This window comes from Anolis sagrei, chromosome 4 (genome assembly GCF_037176765.1).
Source record: "Anolis sagrei isolate rAnoSag1 chromosome 4, rAnoSag1.mat, whole genome shotgun sequence".
NCBI lineage: Eukaryota > Metazoa > Chordata > Lepidosauria > Squamata > Dactyloidae > Anolis > Anolis sagrei.
Window position 1 is genome coordinate 88,104,386 of NC_090024.1, and position 22,022 is coordinate 88,126,407.

Genomic DNA, 22,022 nt, shown 5'->3' on the forward strand with positions numbered 1-22,022 from the left:
ACCGCGTAAAGGTCGCAACTTAGAGCCAAGGGATGGCTCGGGCGGGCTGGGGAGGGTGGCCTCTCCTCCCCATTCCCCCCTCCCTCTATTCCCATGAGCGGGCTTTTTGAGGAGGGGGGCTTGCAAGCCCTGATAGGCGCTTTCGCCCTCAAGTCGGGGTGGGTTTTCTCCGCCTTTAAAAGCTCTCCGGGGCAGAGAGAGGAGGAGAAGGAGAAGGAGAGAGAAGGGCAAGGGGGAAGGGGAGGGAGAGAGAGAGAGAGTGGCGTGGGTGTTGCGCATGCGTGCGGAGGGAGGGGGCAAGAGGGAGTGAGGGGGAGAGAGGGGCCGCTCCGTCTCCTCCGCCGAGAGAGAGAGCACGACTGGCTCGGAGGCCAGAGGGATGCTCCCGGAGCGCTGAGCAGCAGCAGCCTCCATGAGCGCCGAGGCCGGGGCCGTGATGAGTCCCCCGCCTCCCGCCTCGTCGTCTTCCTCGGCCTTGGAGAGCTCCAGTTCGTCCTCCTCGAGCATCAGCGCCGCGTCTTCCGCCTCCTCCTCCGCTTCGTCGTCGTCCTCCTCATCCGCACCGTCCAAAGCCAAGAAGCCCAGCTCGGGCCTGCGCCGCCCGGAGAAGCCGCCCTACTCGTACATCGCGCTGATCGTGATGGCCATCCAGAGCGCGCCGTCGAAGCGGCTCACGCTGAGCGAGATCTACCAGTTCCTCCAGGCCCGCTTCCCCTTCTTCCGCGGCGCCTACACGGGCTGGAAGAACTCCGTGCGGCACAACCTCTCGCTCAACGAGTGCTTCGTGAAGCTGCCCAAGGGCCTGGGCCGCCCGGGGAAAGGCCACTACTGGACGCTGGACCCGGCCAGCGAGTTCATGTTCGAGGAGGGCTCCTTCCGGCGCCGCCCGAGGGGCTTCCGAAGGAAGTGCCAGGCCCTGAAGCCCACCTCCGCCGCCGTCTACCACCGCCTCGGCTTCCTCCCGCAAGGCTTCGACTTCCCCGCGCCGGCGGGCCACCCCAACGCCTACGGGGCCCTCGACGTCATGCCGCCCTACCACGAGGCCCCCCACCACGTCCCCCACATGTCGCCCAACCCGGGCTCCAGCTACATGGCCAGCTGCCCGGTCTCGGCCAACGACAACTACGGGCCCGACGGCGGGAGCAGCAGCAGCCCCGTGCCCTCCTCGCCCGCCGTGGCCAGCGCCCTGGAGGGACACTCGCCCTACGGAAGCCCCCCCGCCGGGCACTGGGCCGCCGCCGCCGCCACCTCGGGGCCCTACCTCAAGCAGCAGGCCTTGCCCACCCACCCGCACCCGCACCAGCCGCCCGCCCCCTCCGCCCTCCAGCCCTACGCCCTCGAGCAGAGCTACCTGCACCAAAACGCCCGCGAAGACCTCTCAGGTACGGCCCCCCTCCCCAGACCCCTCACGCACTCACCCCTTCCCTGCACTTTCCGCCAGACCAGGAACTCTTTGAGGAACTAGATTTCCTAGAGACCTTTCTTTCACAGCGAAACCACATCCTTCCACATCCATCCGAAAATTCATTCCACGGTTAGCACTATAGACGGAACCCTAATCTCCTAAGCGTTGTGGCAAAGTCAAACCGGGTTACTGGTTTATTATTATTATTATTATTATTATTATTTATTAAAAGGTAAAAGTTTCCCCTTGACATTAAGTCTAGTCCTGTCTGATTCTTATCTTATCTTCCCAAAGCGGTACTTTATTAACTTGCATGTTTTCGAACTGCTAGGTTTGCAGAAGCTGGGGCTAACAGCGGGAGCTCACCCCGCTCCCTCCAGATTCGAACCTCCAACCTTTATGTCAGCAGCTCAGCGGTTTAACCCACTGCGTGAGCTCCCGCTGTTAGCCCCAGCTTCTGCCAACCTAGCAGTTCGAAAACATACACATGTGAGTAGACCAATAGGTACCGCTCCAGCGGGAAGGTAACGGCGCTCCATGCAGACCACACGACCTTGGAGGTGTCTAAGAACAACGCTTAAAAATTGGAGATGAGCACCAGCCCCCAGAGTCAGACACGACTGGACTTAATGTCAGGGGAAAACCTTTAATATATGTATAGCTAGACTCCCAAGCGGTGTGGCAAAGTCAAATCGGGGTATTGGTGGTGTATTATTATTATTAACTTATTATTAATAATATTAATATTATTTTAATACACAACAAGATTAGTACGCAGCAAACAAGATCACTATGCTGGCTCTTGTATTGGATCACATGTCGGACACTTCCCAAATGTCTAGATTATTATTAACGTATTATTATTATTATTATTATTATTAGCGTATTACTATTATTATTATTATGGCACTATCGTGAAGTGGTCTGAGCATTGGGCTAAGACTCTAGAGGCCAAGGCCCCTTCTACACTGCCATATAATCCAGATTATCTAAGCAAAAAAATCCACATTATCTGCTTTGAAGCGGATTATATGAGTCTACACTGCCTTATAATCTAGTTCAAGGCGGATAATCTGAATTGTATATCGCAATGTAGAGGGGACCTAAAGTTCGCACCCCCGCTCGGCCATGGAAACCCACTGGGTGACCTTGGACAAGTCAATCTCTCTCAGCCTCAGAGAAGTGCTAAAGCGAACCTCCCCAAAACCTTAGCTTAGCCATAAATTGGAGGGGCACACAACAGCTCCATTATTATTATTATTATTATTATTATTATTATTATTATTATTATTTGAAACGCAACAAGATTAGTGTCTAGGACTGTGTGATGTATCCGCAAGTAATGCGTGCAGATCCGAGTAGGTTGGGCTTTTGCAGCTGACAAATTGTTATATTGATCTTACAGATTGTTTTTAAGTGCAGGCCAAGGTCTTTATGCATTGTTATTGTTATTAGGCCATTCCGATAGTGAGGCTGGTGTCCTAGTACATTATTTGCCTTGTGGCAAAGGCAGAAAAGCTTGACCTTTCCACGCCTCCACGAGTCCCTCTCTGGGATCCTTCTGTCGCCTACAGGTGTGATGCTAAGCAACAGCCTTCGTTGGGAATCGTTTCCAGGTAGCTTGGTTCTGGTGGGCTTCCTGCATAGTTGGGGATCCCGTATAGGAGCAGAAGAGGACTTTGCGTCCAGTTTGGTACTTGGACGGGTGCGAGAAAGCAAGCAAGCAAGCGGCCCAAAAGAGTGGATCAGGGCCGCCGTCTTGAAAGGAGATTTTGTCTCGAACAACAGGAATACTTTGGTAGCACAAGATGTCCTAAACGTAAGAGACAAGTAAACTCCGTTTGGCCTGGAGCTGTCAGATCTTTATTGCAAGGGAAGGTTGACGAGGAGAGATGCAGGTCGTGTTGAAAGGAGGAGATGGAAGTCAGGAACAGGAATCTGCAAACTGAGTTGTTGGGAGGAGAAATGATCAAGGCAATGGGATAAAATAATTGGGGACCCAGAGCTGGGGAAGTATCATCTATGATACAAACCAATTTGTTTGTTAAATTTAGTCCTTTTACGTGCAAGTAAATGCAACCAAGGCCCGTCTACACTGTCCCTATATTCCAGGATCTGCTCCCAGATTATCTTCTTATCCCAGATTATACGACAGTGGAGACTCATATAATCCAGTTCAAAGCAGATAATCTGGGATCAGATCCTGGGATATAAGGACAGTGTAGAAAGGGTCAAAGACTGTGTTGTGAAGGCTTTCATGGCCAGAATCACTGGGTTGCTGTGAGTTTTCCAGGCTGTATGGCCATGTTCCAAAAGCATTCTTTTCTGACAGGGTAATTTCAGACAAGAAACAATCAGGGCCAGCTTATTTTATTTTATTTTTTGTCGTGTCAGGAGCGACCTGAGAAACTGCAAGTCGCTTCTGGTGTGAGAGAATTGGCCGTCTGCAAGGACGTTGCCCATGTGACACCCGGATGTTTTGATGTTTTTATCATCCTTGTGGAAGGCTTCTCTCATGTCCCCGCATGAGGAGCTGGAGCTGATAGAGGGAGCTCATCCACCTCTCCCCGGATTCGAACCTGCGACCTGTCGGTCTTCAGTCCTGCCTGCACAGGGGTTTAACCCACTGCGCCATTAGGGCCACCTAATACCTCCCAAAAAAGGATTCCCTCAGGAAGGAAGCAGCCAGACTTTAAAGCCACAAAACCATTCGATGCTAATCAAGGTGGCCAATTGCATCATTCACACTTGCCTCAGACAAGAGTTCATTCTCCCACCCTGGATATTCCACAAATATATAAACATCACTTGCCTAGTTTCCAACAGGTCCCTCAATCTCAAAGTAGATTTGGATAGAGAAACCTTCTGGAACATGGCCACACAGCCTGGAAATCTCACAGCTACCTGGGCCAAAGAATGCTATTCTGGAACCCTACAGGATCCTTCCAGAGTAACCCCTACTTGTCCAATGAGGCTGGACCTATGCTGCTAAATAATGCAGTTTGAAATACATTATTATTATTATTATTATTATTATTATTATTATTATTATTATTAGAAACACAGCAAGATGAGTCCACAGCAGACACTCTGCTGGCTGTTGTATTGGATCACAAGTGTCTAGGACTGTCTGATGTATCTGCGAATAATGCGTGCAGATCCTAGTAAGGTGACCTTCTGCAGCTGGCAGATGGTAATTTAGTCAGCGCTGATTGTGCTTAAATGCAGGCCAAGGTCTTTAGGCACTGCACCCAGTGTGCCAGTCACCACTGGGACCACCTTTGCTGGCTTGTGCCAGTTCGATCTTTAAATTGAGGGCCGCAGTTTGAGGATGTCTGATATTATTGTTGTTGTTGTTGTTGGAATTCTGGGAGTTGAAGGGCCAAACAGTTGGAGGATCGCAGTTTGAGGATGCCTGATATTATTATAATTATTATTAATTACTGCAAATAATTATTATCAGGCATCCTCAAACTGCGGCCCTCCAGTTGTTTGGGCCTTCAACTCCCAGAATCCCTGACAATTGAACAAGCTCGTTAGGGCTTCTGGGAGTTGGAAGCCCAACAAGCTGGAGGGCCGCAGTTTGTGGATGTCTGGTTTGGAGAGAAAAGAGAGCCATTACAGAGGAATGGCTCTCTTTATTGCAGAGGATCTTTATTGCAGAGGAAGGTTGACTGGGAGAGGCGCAGGTCGCGTTGAAAGGAGGAGCTGAAAAACCAACAAGAAAAAAAGCAGGGAAAGGATGATAGGGTTTTTCAAATTGGAGAAAACCTCAAGAGAGAGGAACTAGTGCTGTGTATGAATTATGAACCCAGATCTCTTGCATCCTTCAGACTTGGGAGGCAAAGGGAGCAAGTTTCAGACTAACAAAAGGAATACTTTGGTAGCAGAAGTTGTCCTAAACGTAAGGGACAAGTAAACTCCGGTTGGGTTGTAGCTGTCAGATAACTCCGGTCCCAAAACAGGCCTCGGCGGAGTGTTTTCTCTCAAAACAGCGTGAGAAAACAAAGAGGGGCTTCCAGAGGGGAAAAGAGAGCTATTGTTCGGAGAGGAGCGGGCGAAGGGGAGGCTTGGGCCCGAGAAAGAAGCCTGAGATGGTTTCCCTTCCCTGAAAACTAAATAAAACCAAAATAGAAGGTCTTCTAACCTCAAAGAGGCGCGATGGAGAAGGAGGGCACCTTCCTAACGCCGTGGGTCCAGATCTTCTCGAAACCTGAGCCCCCCTCTTTTCTCTCTCGGAGGAAGGGACGAGATGCCACCCACCGAGGCGCTTGCTGGACCGTGGAAGTTAATTACTCCCGGGTTTAGGACGATTGCCAGGATCACAAAGGTCGAGATTAAAGTTCAGCCAGTCTCTCTCCCCTCCGTCACGTTACAATAATACCTTCAGGGGCTTTTGCTTGGGGGTTCGAGTGGATTTCGAGGCTTACAAGGACGTCTCCTTGGCTTCAGTAGGTGAAGTGTGCGGAGAATCGCAGTCTTCCTTTGAGAAAACTCGGGTTTAGATCTACACGGGTCAATAATGCAATTTGAATTTGCAATGACCTGTATTATATGGGGCAATGCTGAGTCCCCACGGGGAGATAGAGCAAAATATAAACAAAGTTATTTATTAGGTTCCTGTGAGTTTTCCGAGCTGTATGGCCGTGTTCCAGAAGCATTTCCTCCTGACGTTTCGCCCACATCTATGGCAGGCATCCTCAGGGATTGAGGGGTTATTTATTGACATTGGCCAATTCAAACTGCATTATTTAGTGATGTGGATCCGGTCTTAGGGTTTTCCACACATCCATATAACCCAGAATATCAAGGCAGAACATCCCCACAATATCTGCTTTCAACTGGGTTATTGGAGTCTACACTGCCATATATTCCAGTTCACAACAGAAAATGTGGGATTTTATTCAGTTGTGTGGAAGGGGCCTCAGTGGGAAGTAGACATGGTGAACAGTGGGGAAAAGGCCTCATCTGAGCCCCCCCCCCCACTGAAATTTAAAATCCAGATTATAAATAAATAAATCCAGATTATCTGCTTTGAACTGGATTATATGGCAGTGTAGACTCATATAATCCGGTTCAAAACAGATACTGTGGATTATCTGCTTCGGCAGTGTATACGGCTGATTCTACATTGCCAAATATAATGCAGTCTGAACTTAATTACATATTCCATGTGCAACCATATTATGCTGTATATATTCCTACATTGACCACAGAATACAGTTCAAACTGCAAGATTTGTCAGTGTAGAGCCACCTTCACACGGAGAGGTTTATTTCCGAGTAAGATTGCATCTACACTGCCAAATACTGCAGTTTGAACTGCATCATACGGCCAGCATAGACCCTAGTGAAGCCTGGACTGCATTATATGGGTCTACACTGAGCCATAGAATGTAGGACAAACTGCATTATTTGACAGTGTTGATTCAGCCTAAGGCCCCTTCTATATTGCCATATAACCCAGATTATCAAAGCAGATAATCCACATTATCTGCTTTGAATTGGGTTATAATAATAATAATAATAATAATAATAATAATAATAATGTTTATTTATAGTCCACCCTCTCTTCTCAATGAGAATTTGATGAGAGAGTCTACACTGCCATATAATCCAGTTCAAAGTAGATAATCTGGATTTTATATGACGGTTTGGAAGGGGGACCATAGCCTAAGTGCTATTCCGAAGCAAAACTTCTAAATTTAGGGCCCTTCCAGACAGGCCCTATACCCCAGGTTCTGATCCCAGGTTTTCTGTTTTAAACTGGATTATATGAGTCTACACTGCCAGATAATTTGGGATAAACAGAAAACCTGGGACCAGATCCTGGGATATAGGGCCTGTTTAAATGGCAGGGATGCAGTCATATATCTATCTCTATCTATCTATCTATCTATCTATCTATCTATCTATCTATCTATCTATCTATCTATCTATCTATCTATCTATCGTCTCTCCCTCTCTCTCTCACTCCAAAGCTAAAATATATAGCGTGGCTATTTCCACACCAGGGGATTTTGCTCCGTGTAAACACCACAAGAGGTATATCTTATCCATAGTGCATTTTGATCCCACTTTAACAGCCATGGCTCCATGCTATGGAATCCTGGGATTGATAATTTGATGAGGCACCAGCATTCTTAGGCGGAGCTGACCACAGACCTTGTAAAACTACAACTTCCAGGATTCTGTGTTATAATGCCTTTATAGTATAGGCTTGATCTAGAGTGCCCTATATCCCAGGATCTGATCCCAGATTATTATTTGATCCCAGATTATCTGGCAGTGTAGACTCATATAATCCAGTTCAAAGCAGATAATCTGGGATCAGATCCTGGGATATAGGGCAGTGCCGATCCAGACAATGCACGCTGGGACATTCCTCTGGATGCTGTTTTCAAACCCTCTCATCTTAAATATTATCCTGCTGTGAGAGAGTTTAATTAGCTCACGGAAGATCCCACAAAAGTCAACACCAGAGAGGGAGAGAGTTAAATGCAATCTTCTTCCACTGAAACCTCCATTGAGTTCAATAGGAGTTGAGACCTTGTAGATTTAGTCGACGAATTGGGAGCCAGCCTCGTTGAAGTCGTGTTAATGGGGGACTCAGTGGGGGCTTCCTTCCGAGTACAATACACAGAGGAAGGCACTATAAATCTCTCCCCGTGGAAGCAAAGGAGAGCCACATCTACACTGCCAGATAATGCTGTTTGACTGCATTATAGGGCAGCGTGGACTAAAATAATCCAGTGCAAGAAGGGATGGAAGGAACAAATAGTAAAATATATTGTCGAAGGCTTTCATGGCCGGGATCACTGAGTTGTTGTGAGTTTTCCGAGCTGTAGGCGGAAAGCATTCTCTCCTGACTTTCCGCCTACATTTATAGCAAGCATCCTCAGAGGTTGTGAGGTCAGTTGGAAACTAACTCACTACTTACTTACTTAGGCGTAGCTCGAGGATTGTTTTCTTCCAGATTTGGTGTCTTGGCGGTGGGTAGGTGGCTATGCCTCTTCGAATTCTGCAGCACTGCTGGTCACAGCTGACCTCCAGTTAGAGCACTCAAGGGCCAGGGCCTCCCAGTTCTAGGCAAGTTAGGTTTATATATCTGAGGATACACGCACACACATACACACACACATATATGCACACATATCTGAGCACATATATACACACACACACACATATACACATATACTAGCCGTCCCCTGCCACGCTTTGCTGTGGCACGGTCTGTATATGTGCTTTGTGTATGTATATGTATTTGTGTATATGTGTATATACGTGTGTTTGCGTGTATATATATGTGGCTTTGTGCATGTTTTTTTGCTTTTTAAGTCCCTTCCACTGTGTTTTTCAGTTTTTATGAGTGATGGTCACTCATTGGCCCGAGAGGTGTATTGTTTCCAAATTTGGTGTCAATTCGTCCAGTGGTTTTTGAGTTATGTTAATCCCACAAACGAACATTACATTTTATTTATAAAGCTATCTGAGGGTATATAAACCTCACTTGCCTAGAACTGGGAGGCCCTGGCCCTTGAGCGCTCTAACTGGAGGTCAGCTGTGACTAGCAGTGCTGCAGAATTCGAGGTTATAGCCTCAGAGGTTGTGAGGATGTCTGCCATAGATGCAGGCGAAACGTCAGAAGAGAATGCTTATGCAATATGGCCATGCAGCCCGGAAAACTCACAACAACCCAGTAAAATATATATTTCTTATTAAAAATCAAATGTCTTAATTAATACAGATGGTGAAATAATATCTTGATCTCCTTGAAGGGATGATGGTGTTAGTTTTCAAGTTGGAGGGAAATGCAAAAGACGAGCAAGGAACTATTTTTGTAGCTGGAAGGAACTGTTGTTTTCCTCTGGCTTCAAAACCAAAACAAAACCCTCTCTCTGTACCTGGGTGGACTAGAAGGGAGAAAACAAGGCACCGAAATGGGGAAAAGATGTCGGTCTCTCCTGTGGGGGGAACGTATTTTTTCCCTTCTCTCTCTCTCTCTCTTTCCCAAATAGCCCTTTTAAACGCAGGTCTCCGAGGTTAACTAAACAAAGACAGTCTGGGCTGGACCACACCGAAGGGGATTGGAGCTTGACTTAACCCAGATGAGAGCGAGGTCTTGTTCAATTTTATGGGAATTTCAACAAGTAACAAATACAGGCGACCTTGTCCGCTGCCTCGGCGTTCTTGTGGGCCACCGGCTGTCAATCATCGGGCGAGCCCTTCTCTCCCCCCCCCCCCCAAAAAAAATCATAGTTTGGGATTTGGAAAGGAGAGGCTTTGCCCTAAAGAGGCCTGAAGGAAGCACTGTTCTCTCCTTTGTTTTCAAGCAGATAAGGAGTTGGGGTGACAGGGAGGTCGCGCGGATTCCCCCCAGAGCCACGCGCAAAGGGGTTCCCACGCAAGGCTTCCACTGATATTGTATTTTCCTTCCCTTTTGCCCACTTCCCGCCCTTAGGTTCAAGCCTAACGGGTTGAGGAGTTCCGATGGGATTCATATTTGCCAAAAGGGAAACCTCAAAAGCATAGCATGGCTGCTTTTACATCCAGTTCTTCCAAGCACAGGCAGATAAAGGGGTCTTCCTTTTGACCCTTGGGGCAAAAAACCACCGCTTTGGGAGCATCTACATGGAGAATGAATCCCTTCTTAATCCCACTTCCACGTCCCACCCAGGTCCCTTCTACACAGCTGTATAAAATCCAGATTATCTGCTTTGAACTGGATTATCTGGCAGTGTAGACTGACTCAGATAATTTAGCTCAAAGAGGATAATGTTGATTATCTACTTTATATGGCAATGTAAAAGGGGCTCAAAAGAATCTTTGCTTTCAGATGCCCTGAGTCCTTTGGAGAGATAGGGCGAGCTATAAATAAAACAGTATTATTATTATTATTATTATTATTATTATTATTATTATTATTATTAAAGTGTGGTCTCTGAAAATAATCATTTCCTTCCCGCTGCCTTCAAAGGGACTGAGGGTCTTTCCACACAGCCTTATATCCCAGAATATCAAAGCAGAAAATCCCATATTATCTACTTTGAACTGGAATATATGGCAGTGTGGACTCAGATAACCCGGTTCTAAGCAGGTATTTGTGGGATTTTCTGCCTTGATATTCTGGGATATTGGGCTGCGTGGAAGGGCCCTGAAGCTCGATCTACCATGCCTTATATCCCAGGATCTGATCCCAGATTATCCCCTTATCCCAGAGTATCTGGCAGTGTAGACTCATATAATCCGGTTCAAAGCAGATAATCTGAGATCAGATCTTGGGATATAGGGCAGTGTAGATCCAGCCTGATTGTTCTAAATCTAAGGGCCCTTCCACAAAGCCATATAACCCAGAATATCAAGGCAGATAACAACAACAACAACAACAACAACAACAACAACAACAACAATTAGCTTTATTTATACCCGCCCCCTCTCTTCGAAGGGGCTCGGTTGGCTAATCCACAATATCTGCTTTGAACTGGATTATTTCAGTCCACACTGTCGTATAATCCAGGTCAATGTGTACGTAAAGGGGTAGATAGGTCTTCTCAAGTTAAAAAGAATAACATTTTTTAATTTCTATTTTTTCTATTGTTGTGAGGCTCCTGCTGTAAACGTGAAGGCCCTACTGAATTTAATCCAGTTCAATGTGGATTACATACAGCTGCGTGGAAGGGGCCAAACGGTTTAACACTGGGAAGAACTGTAAAGAGAGTTGGGAAGAGATCCCCAACTATCTTAGCAGAGCTTCCTTTTGAATGGATAGGAAGTGGGGTGCGCTTTGGATTCAGAGCCTTCAGGCCAAGGTTTGGACTAAAGGCTGAGAGAGTGTGACTTGGCCAAAGTCACCCAGAAGATGCAAACAACCGGCTCCAGAAATATTTTGATATTTAGGGAAACCGGGTTGTGTAGTGGTTTGAGAGTTGGACTAGGAGTCTAGAGACCCTGCTCCACCGTGGAAACCCACTGGGCGACCTTGGGCAAGTCACACTCTCTCAGCCTCAGAAGACCAAGGCACTCTAAGCCAATTTTGCCAAGAAAAACTTGTGACTGCTTCACTGTAGGTTCTCAACGGCTTGAAGACACACAACAACAAAAGAACAGGATGAATGAGGAAAAATAATCAGAGGAGACCATCTCCATTTAAAAAAATATGTAATGATGAGGAAGATAGAAGAGTTTACTTCCGAGCAAGCCAATCTAGGATCGCAGAGTAAAATAAATGCCATGAGAGGCTTATCTGCTTTGAAGCCTCTGCTACACAGTCATAAAATCCAAAAACTGGATTATATGGCACTGTAAGACTCATGTAACCCGATCCAAAGCAAATAATGTGGATTCTTTGCTTTGATAATCTGGATTATATGGCAGTGTAGAAGGGGTCTGAGTCTACACTGCCATATAATCGAGTTCAAAGCAAAGAATCTGTATTTTATTTGGTAGTGTTCGGGCCTCATAGATACTTGCTTACACTTAACTTCTGAACTTTACCAAAGTTTGGGATTTGCGGTATGGAGGTGAATATCCCTCCATTATTATTATTATTATTATTATTATTATTATTTGGGCGAATAATTAATAATGGGTGCAGATCTAAGTAGGGTGGCCTTTTGTAGTTGACAGATGGTAATTTTGTTAGCGCTGATTGTTTTTAAGTGCAGGCCAAGGCTTTAGGCACTGCATCAAGTGTGCCGATCACCACTGGGACCACCTTTACTGGCTTGTGGTATTATATTATTATTATTATTATTATTATTATTATTATATGTATTATTATTTCTTGGACTCATCTTCACTGACCATTAAATGCCTTTCAAACTGGTCCAGCCTGGGACCAGCCTGAGGCCTAGATGGGAATGATGACACAATCCACTGGAGTGTTGTAGGTTTTTCGGACTTTAGGGCCATCTTGAAGCATTCCCTCCTGACGTTTCGCCTTCCTCTATGGCAGGCATCCTCAGAGGCTGTGAGGTCTGTTGGAAACTAGAAAAATTGGGTTTATATATCCGTGAAATGTCCAGGGTGGGAGAATACTTGTCAGGCGAAACGTCAGGAGAGAATGCTTCTAGAACATGACCGTATAGCCCGAAAAACCTACAACAACCCGAACCCAGTGATTACGGCCTTGAAAGCCTTCGACAATACACAACCCACTGATGCGCACTAAGAGCTTTTGTGGGAGGTCTAATCCACATCGGTGATATCCGTTTTTTGAGGGGAAGTAAATAATTTCCAATTAAGAAACAATAGCTTATCAGAAATCTTGTTTGGTTTTAGTATGGCTTCCGTCTCACACGCACAGGCTGGATCTACACTGCATTAATCGCATTATGTGGGTCACATTATTATTATTATTATTATTATTTATTGATCATATAATGCAGTTCAAACTGTTATTTGACAAGAGTGGATCCGGTAGCGAGTGGAAGGCCGAGTTTCTTAGACAAGGAAAATTCAGATGGCGGTCGCCCATCCAAGTACTAACCAGGACTGACCCTGCTTAGCTTTCAATTTCAGAGAGGATCGGGTTCCTTTAAGGTATTCCGGAAATAGCCTGTCTCTGCAGTTCTAAGGGTTTATCTGATGTCCAGTGCAAGACATTGCTGGTTCCATCTCTTTTTTTTTCACTTTACAAGCAGAAGAAGATAACGCCATTAACATTATCCTCATTTCAGGACAGATCTTAGGTTGCCATGAGAAGTTTAAGCTGCATTATATGGTAGTGTAGATGTTCATTCCACATTGGAGATGCCCCCGCTGTTAGGTTATACAATGAAAACTGCCTAGGAAGCATCAGCTGAAAGACAGTCTACATCTATAGACGGTTAATAAACTTCCAATCCCGGGACGATTTTGCTCCCAGTTTCTAACTAGTTCCTGGCGTTAGGAACGAGGAATTAATTCAGTTTAACGTCGGGATTGCCCTTAAAAAAAGGAACTGAGCAAATCTAGTGAAAAGATTGAAGCAGAAACCCAGGAAGGCTATCAAGGCTTGGAATCCGCTCGCCTATTCGAAAGGAAATAATAATAATAATAATAATAATAATAATAATAATAATACAGAATTATTATTATTTCCTTTCGGATTATTAATTCTTCCTTTTTCATATTCTCCTATTCTTTCTCCTTTTCATCTCTTATTCTTCCCCCTCTTCCTCCTCCTCCGCCAATTCTCTTCTCTTCTTCTTCCTCCTTCTCCCCTTCTTCCTCCTCTTCCTCCTCTGCCTCTAACCTTCTTCCTCCTGTTTCTCTTCCCCCTCCTCCTCTTCTTCCTTCTCTTCTTTTTCTTCCTTCTCTTCTTCTTTCCCCCTTCCTCTTCTTCTTCTTTCTTTATATTATCCTATTCTTCCTTCCTCCTCCTCTTTTCTTCTCTTCTTCCTCTTCTTCCTCCCCTCTCCTTTCGTCTCTTCTTCTTCATTCTTCTCTTCTTTTTCCTCCTCACCTTCTTCCTTCTTCCCTTTTCATATCCTCCTATACTTCCTTCCTCCTCCTCCTCCTCCTCCTCCTCCTCTTTTCTTCTTATCTTCCTCCACTTTCTCCTCCGCCTCTTCTCTTCTTTTTCCTCCTCACCTTCTTCCTTCTTCTCTTTTCATATCCTCCTATACTTCCTTCCTCCTCCTCCTCTTTTCTTCTTATCTTCCTCCACTTTCTCCTCCGCCTCTTCTCTTCTTCTTCCTCCTGCTCTTCTTCTTTCTTATCTTATTCTTTCTTTCTTCTTCTTCTTGTTTCTCACAACAAGACTTACTTTTCGGCAGAATTTATAACGTTTCAGGCACGGGATTCAGGCCCCTTCCACACAGCTGAATCAAATTCCACAATATCTGCTTTGAACTGGGTTATCTGAGTCCACACAGCCATATATTCCAGCTCAAAGCAAACAATGTGGGATTTTTTGCTTTGATATTCTGGGATATAGGGCTGCGTGGATTGGCTCTGCTGAAAGATCTCTGGACTAAAGCGTTTTGGGAAGTTTGTTGGGCCGAATCCGAATTGAAGTCCAAACACTGAAACTAAATGGCTTTGTGAAATTGTCTGCTTTGAGTTGGACTCACTTTGAGATGGACTCGAAGAGCCAAGCCGTATATCAGATTCCTTAGGATAATAATTTCACATCAAAACAAAAGCTGGGCCAGAGGAAAGTTTAACCTTCTTCGTTTTAGGCAAAGTGATTTTAATCAGAGGGCCCTTCCACACAGCCCAGAATATCAAGGCAGAAAATCCCACAATACCTGCTTTGAATGGGATTATCTGAGTCCACACTGCCATATATCCCAGTTCAAAGTCGAAAATGTTGGATTTTATTCAGCTGTGAGGAAAAGGCCGAAGAGATAAGGCACCTTGAAAGACGAAGAAATTGATCACTGCCTAAGATTTCCTCTCCACTGCCCAGTTCATCCAGTGTCCACGAAAACTTGCAATAATAATAATAATAATAACCTTGGCTGTTTTTATGAGACCGCAACAGTTTCCGTCGGTTTTGTTTTACAGCCGAGTTAACCGAGAAGAACCAATTCGGGGAAGTGATCAGTAAAGACAAATTATATATATATATTTGAACCTTCTTGGGCTTCACTTTGGTAGAAGGGCGAGATATGTAAATAATCGAAGTAAACATAGGAAGTGAGCATAATAAAGTTGCAACTTTGGTTGGAGAACAAATATACCTGCCTTGCCAATGTGTCCCACTGAAGTCAGGGAGATGTAGCAGCGCCTTGACTTTTGCTGAAGTTTCTTTCCCGCTGCAGCCAGAATGCTCTGCTCAATTGTTCTGTGTCATTTCCTTCCTTCCTTTTTTCAGTTTTAGTGCAAAGAGGCTTCGAAATGATCGACAAGGGCTTTTAAAATCTAAATCAGAGGCAACAATCCCTGCCTCATTCAACTCACTACTGAATAAACTCTAGGATTGCTATGTAAATGGTCTTGCTGGTGTTTATTTAGCAAAGGAGTCCCAGTACTGACTAGCGGCGCATCTACATTTTAGAATTGACGCAGTTTGATATCGCTTGAACTGCCATGTCTCAGTTCTATGGGGCTATGGAAGATTGAGCTTCACAAATTGCTGTCTTTGGCAAAAAAAAAAAGGTGGAGGTGAGCCAAGGCAATTCCAGCGGTGGGTTGTTGTAGGTTTTTCGGGCTGTATGGACATGTTCTGGAATTATTCTCTCCTGACGTTTCGCCTGCATCTATGGCAGGTATCCTCACAACCTCTGAGGGGTGTGTGTGTGTATGTGTGTATCTATATAAATAAAAATGTAATGTTCGTTTGTGGTGTTCACAGAACTCAAAAACCACTGGACGAATTGACACCAAATTTTGACACAAGACACCTAACAACCCAAATCCTTCACTAAAAAAAATGATTTTGTCATTTGGGAGTTGTAGTTGCTGGGATTTATAGTTCACCTACAATCAAAGAACATTCAGAACTCCACCAAGGATGGAATAGAACCAAATTTGGCACACATCTCTCCCATGACCAACAGAAAATACTGGAAGGGTTTGGTGGGCAGTGTCCTTTGGTTTTGGAGTTGTAGTTCACCTACATCCATGATTTTGGAGTTGTAGTTCACCTACATCCATAGATCACTGCGGACTCAAACAATGATGGATCTGGACCAAACTCTACACGAAGACTCAATATGCCCAAATGTGAACACTGGTGGAGTTTGGGGGAAAATAGAATCTTGACATTTGGGAGTTGTAGTTCTGGGATTTATAATTCACCTACAATCACAGAGCATTCTGAACCCCACCAACATAGAATTGGGACAAACCTCCCACACAGAACCCCCATGTGGACCACAGCAACACGTGGTAGGGGACGGCTAGTATATGTATATGTGTGTGTGTGTGTGTATGTATGTATGTATGTGTGTGTATATATATATATATCTTCAAATTCTGCAGCACTGCCGGTCACAGCTGACCTCCAGTTAGAGCGCTCAACGCCATGGCCTCCCATTTCTAGGCAAGTGATATTTAAATATCAGAGGTGAACTGGGAGACCATGGCCTTGAGCACTCTAACTGGAGGTCAGCTGTGACCAGCAGTGCTGCAGAATTTGAAGAGGCATGCAGATCAAGAATAGGGCTCCACAGCCACAGTGACCTCACAACCTCTGAGGATGCCTGACATAGATGTGGGTCAAATGTCAGGAGAAAATGCTTCTAGAAAATGGCCATACAGCCCGAAAAACTCACAAAAACCCAGTGATAATAAATTCCAGCGGTGTCAATAGAGTGATTTTGAATTATTTGATTTTTCTCCCGTGGTTGGTGTTTGACTTTACTTGTATTTCATGTTTGTATTGGACTTGCCCTTTGACCTTGTTTGAAATAGCAACCTTTTACAAGCCTCCTATACTAGTTATTTGTTATGTATATAATTCAGATTGCTTATTATATTGTATCTGTGTGTATTGGTATAAAGTTTTCCCTTAACTCTGTGTTGTTTGAGGTTGTGGGAGGGACTACAGACCATGTGACCAGATCTGGGACTATTCAGACTGAGACTCCATTTTAGAAGTCAGTACAGTTTTAGAAGTATGTTTGCATCAGAAGCAATACAGTAGAGTTTAGAAGTTGGTCTGTAGAATGCTTTAGAGCACTTACTGTTTAAACCAGGGGTTCTCAAACTAAGGCCCTCGAGCAGGATGTGGCCCTCCATGGTCATTTTTTCAGCCTCTGGTCTAAACTTAGGGTCACCCTAAGTCTGAAACAACTTCAAGTCACACAACAACAACAACAACAACAACAACAATGTGAATTAACTTGACTATCTGATCATCCAAAAGCAGGCCCACCATTCCCATTGAAATACTGATAAGTCTGCATAGGAATTTGTCCTTGTTTTTCTCAAAATATAGTCCGGCCCTCCAACAGTCTGCTTTAAAAGTTTGAGGACCCCTGATTTAAACTCTCAACCCATAAGAAATGTACCTGTATGCTGAATGCATGAAGTTTGTAAGTAAATCAACTATGTAACCTTTAACAAAGGGTACTTATTTTTGTCTCTTAATTTTAAAACAATATATTTTATGGGGGGGCCCTAGATTTGGGGGGGGGGGCAACTGAAATAACACTTCTGAAGATCTGCTATATATTTTGTGCATTGGTATACCTTTGTTCCTAACAGATCAGAGAGATAACCAGGTATATCAGTCTAACAACTGAGAAACCTAATTTGCCTTGCATGAATACTAGTGGATACTTACCACTAAGGAGAAGATTCACTCAAATGAGTATTTAACTCTTCTAAGTAAGATCATACTTTACAAATAGTGTGAATACCAATTAATCTCCAAAAGGGCCACAGTTCTAAAAGACTATGGAGATGCCTGGTTTCCCAAAAGTTTATGATCTCCAAAAGGTCATGCCTTTCCAAAGGGCCTGGTTACTGTCTCAACTGAATAACTTGCCAAAGTAGGCAAGCAAAGAGTAAGAACATGAAGTCATAGCATGGGTGGGAGGGGCCTATTTTCTTCTCCATTAGAATTGTGTGTATGTGTTTCTACAGATATATATAGAAAGAAAGATAGAACTTCATTGCCTTTTCACTTATGCATTTCATAGAGTTTTCCTAGGCAAGGAATACCCAGAAATGGTTCTGCCAGTTCATTCCTGACTTATGGCGACCCTATGTTGAGATTTTCTTGGCAGAATTTATTCAGAGGGGATTTTCCTTTCTATTCCTGTGGGGCTGAGAGAATTGGACTTGCCAAAGGTCACCTAGTGAGTTTGAGAGTGTGTGACCTGCCCAGGGTCACTCTGGGGTTTTATGGGTGAAAGAGGACATGAAAATATTATTGTGCTTGGTTGCTGTGAGTTTTCCAGGCTGTATGGCCATGTTCCAGAAGCATTCTCTCCTGATGTTTCACCCACATCTATGGCAGGCATCCTCAGAGGTTGAGGGGTCTGTTGGAAACTAAGCAAGTGGGGTTTATATATCTGTGGAATGTCAAGGGTGGGAGAAAGAATTATCTGCTGGAGGCAAGTGGGAATGTTGCAGTTGGCCAGCTTGATTAGCATTGAATAGCCTGGCAGCTTCAAGTCAGGGTGGAACCAGACTGCTTTAGTGTTGGACTATGATTCTGGACAACAGACAATACTGATGCCATCAGGCAGCAAATTTGGGGGTTTCACCAAAAGAAGAGATATTCTCCTTGATGTAGTTCTCTTTAAGACATTTAAATATTGATGGTAATAATAACCATAGCACCACAAATTTGGAAGATGTGGCAGAATGAAAATCACTAGTAGTTCACGTCTTTACCAATCCACACAATGTCTTGCTAGAGAAAAGATATGCCATGCAGATGAAAAGTAAAGAATGAGGTGCTTACACTTTGTTATGTAGAGTAACATATATACAGACATGTGAAGAATTGCATTAATTCACAGAATGTCCCTTGAGAGAGATTCAAATGTTCCTTGGGTGTCCATGTGAAGGATCTTCTTCCAGCAGCTCAGAAACATACACACACACATACATATACACACACACATATACTCCGACTTGTTTTGACAAGCTCCTGCACAGAAAAACCTAAACATGTAACTGTTGCCAAAATTCCCAGGCTCAGCTAGCTTCTCAGGAATGGCCCAACCAATCAGCTTTGTGCTCTGCATTTCCAGTTAGCACACTCACCAACTGATTTTTACATGCGCCAACAGAAGAGAGCACTAGGGCCATCCAATCCAACCTCTGACACCCCATTAAAGCACTCCTGACAGATAGCCTGGCAGATCCAGACTCCACTTTCAAAACTTCCAGAGAAGGAAACTCCACCATGATTCGAGCAGCAGAATGTTTAGGTGGAATTTCTTTTCCTATAGTTTGAATCCATTGCATCCTTGTGTCCTAATCTCCAAAGCAACAAGCTTGTCCCTACCTCACTTTGACATGTATATTTTTCCAACTGTGTTCCATAGTGTTATATGGCCATATGGCCTTGTTTTCAAAAGCTGTAGTGCAATCCTACACTACAATAACAACAATAATAAACAACAATAATAACTAATAATAATATTTATTATTAATAAATAATTGATATTAATTAGTAAAATTAACTAATATTAATTTTGAATATTAATTGGGAGCCCCAGGTGGCACAGTGGGTTAAACCACTGAGTTGCTAAACTTGTTGACGGAAATGTCGCAAGTTCGAATCTAGGGAGTGGAGTGAGCTTCTGCTGTCAGCCCCAGCTTCTGCCAACCTAGCAGTTTGAAAACATACAAATGTGAGTAGATCAATAGGTACCGCTCCAGTGGGAAGGTAATGGCACTCCATGCAGTGATACTGGCCACATGACCTTGGAGGTGTCTACGGACAACGCTGGCTCTTTGGCTTAGAAATGGAGATGAGCACCAACCCCCAGAGTTGGACACGACTGGACTTAATGTCAGGGGAAAACCTTTTCCTTTACTATTAATATTAATTTATATATATTAGTAATATTAATTATTATAAATTATTAATATTAATTAATATTAATTAGTAATATGAATTAACATTAATGGAAATATGATTAATTAATACTAATATTAATTAATATTACTTATTCATAATTATGAATAATTAATAATTATTAATATTAATAATTATTAATATTATATTAATAATTAATTAATATAAGAAATTCCAAATATTGTATTCTAAATTCCAAATTAATAATTATTAATTAATAACTAACGTTAATTATTCATATTAATTAATACTCTTAATAATTCTACTTCCATGACTTGACTGTCTCTTTTTGTCTCCCTCCCTCCTTCCTTCCTTTCGCAGTGGGTCTGCCCCGCTACCAGCACCACCCTCCGCCGGTGTGCGACCGCAAGGACTTCGTGCTCAACTTCAACGGCATCTCCTCCTTCCACCCCTCGGCCAGCAGCTCCTACTACCACCACCACCATCACCACCAAAGCGTCTGCCAAGACATCAAGCCCTGCGTGATGTGAGAGCCGCGGAAAGCGAGTCCCAGGGTTGCCCCGGCCTCCCACGCGGAAGAGGCGGACTTGCGCGGTTCTGCGGCGCGCGCTGATCGAGCCGGCTTCGTTTGAGTAAGTCCAGTCCCGCCGTCGCTCAGGCCAAGCGAGACGAAGGGAGCAGAAATCCGCGCGTGCGCACAAACACGCACTCATCCTTCCTTCTCCTTCCCACTGCCATGCCATGCAGTTTGCCTCTCTCTCACAGACACACACAAAACCAAATCCCGTTTTTTGTGACGCGCGAGCCTGGAGACACTTCCTTTGAGATGCCTGTAGAACGAAAGCAGCTTGATCCCGCATGGACTGCCCTGGCTCAGTGTTATGGGAGCTGTAGTTTGGGGAGGCATCAAAACTCATTGGCAGAACAGGCAAGGGTGCACCGATGCTACAGAATGAATGCAGAATTGACACCAATTTAGCTAACTGGTGTCAATGGGTTAAACCCTTGTGCCCGCAGGACTGCTGACCGAAAGCTTGGCAGTTTGAATCCGGAGAGCAGGGTGAGCTCCCCTCTGTCAGCTCCAGCTTCTCAAGCGGGGACATGGTAAAACATCTGGGTGTCCCCTAGGTAACATCCTTGTAGGCGTCCAATTCTCTCACACCAGAGTAAAACATCCGGATGTCCTCTAGGCAACGTCCTTGTAGGCGGCCAATTCTCTCACACCAGAGTAAAACATCTGGGTGTCCTCTAGGCAATGTCCTTGTAGACGTCCAATTCTCTCACACCACAAGCAACTTGCAGTTTTTCAAGTTGCTCCTGACTCACACACAAAGCAAAGCTAACTGCCAGGGCCCAATTTTCAGTTGTAGTTTTACAAGGTCTTTTATCTACTGGGCTATGTGGCTGTGTGCCCTTCCACAGTGTAGAATATCAAGGCAGATAATCTACAATATCTGCCTTGAACTGGGTTATCTGAGTCCACACTGCCATATAACCCAGTTCAAAGTAGATAATGTGAGATTTTTATACACTGGGTTATTGTAGGTTTTTTGGGCTATATGGCCATGCTCTAGAAGCATTCTCTCCTGATGTTTCACCTGCATCTATGGCAGGCATCCTCAGAGAGCTCATAACCTCTGAGGATGCTTGCCATAGATGCAGGTGAAAGGTCAGGAGAAAATGCTTCTAGAACATGGCCATATAGCCGGAAAATCCTACATCAACCCAGTGATTCCAGCCATGAAAGCCTTTGACAATACAGATGGGTGGAAGGGGCCTCAAAAGCCCCTTCAACGCTGCCATATAAAATCCAGATTTTCTGATGTGGATTGGATTATATGGCAGTGTAGATCCTGCATCCAAGGCCCCTTCTACACTGCCATAAAATCCAGATTATCGAATCAGATAATCCAAATTATCTAATTAAAACTGGATTATATGAGTCTACACTGCCATATAATCCAGGTCAAAGCAGATAATCTGGATTTTATATGGCAGTGCAGAAGGGACCCAAGAGTACAAGTGCCTCCTTGAACTACAATTCTCACCATTCCATAGCCTCTAGCCCTGGCAGTTCAAAGTGGGGTCAAACTGCATCCATTCTACAGGGTAGGTGCTCCCTTAGAAGAGACCCATTGAAAATAATGAGGCTTCCTGGATGTATGAAGGAATGTCAACATGGGTTCCA

The 22,022-nt window shown here is 44.5% G+C and overlaps 1 protein-coding gene across 1 annotated transcript; it reads left to right on the forward strand.

Annotated features, from left to right (window-relative positions):
• Positions 1 to 391: 391 nt before the first annotated feature.
• On the forward strand, positions 392 to 21,417 carry FOXF2 (forkhead box F2). The gene is made up of 2 exons (XM_060774741.2): positions 392 to 1,382; positions 20,195 to 21,417. Exons 1-2 carry the CDS (start codon positions 413 to 415, stop codon positions 20,362 to 20,364), a joined length of 1,140 nt encoding a protein of 379 aa, XP_060630724.2. The 5' UTR covers positions 392 to 412; the 3' UTR covers positions 20,365 to 21,417.
• Positions 21,418 to 22,022: the final 605 nt, after the last annotated feature.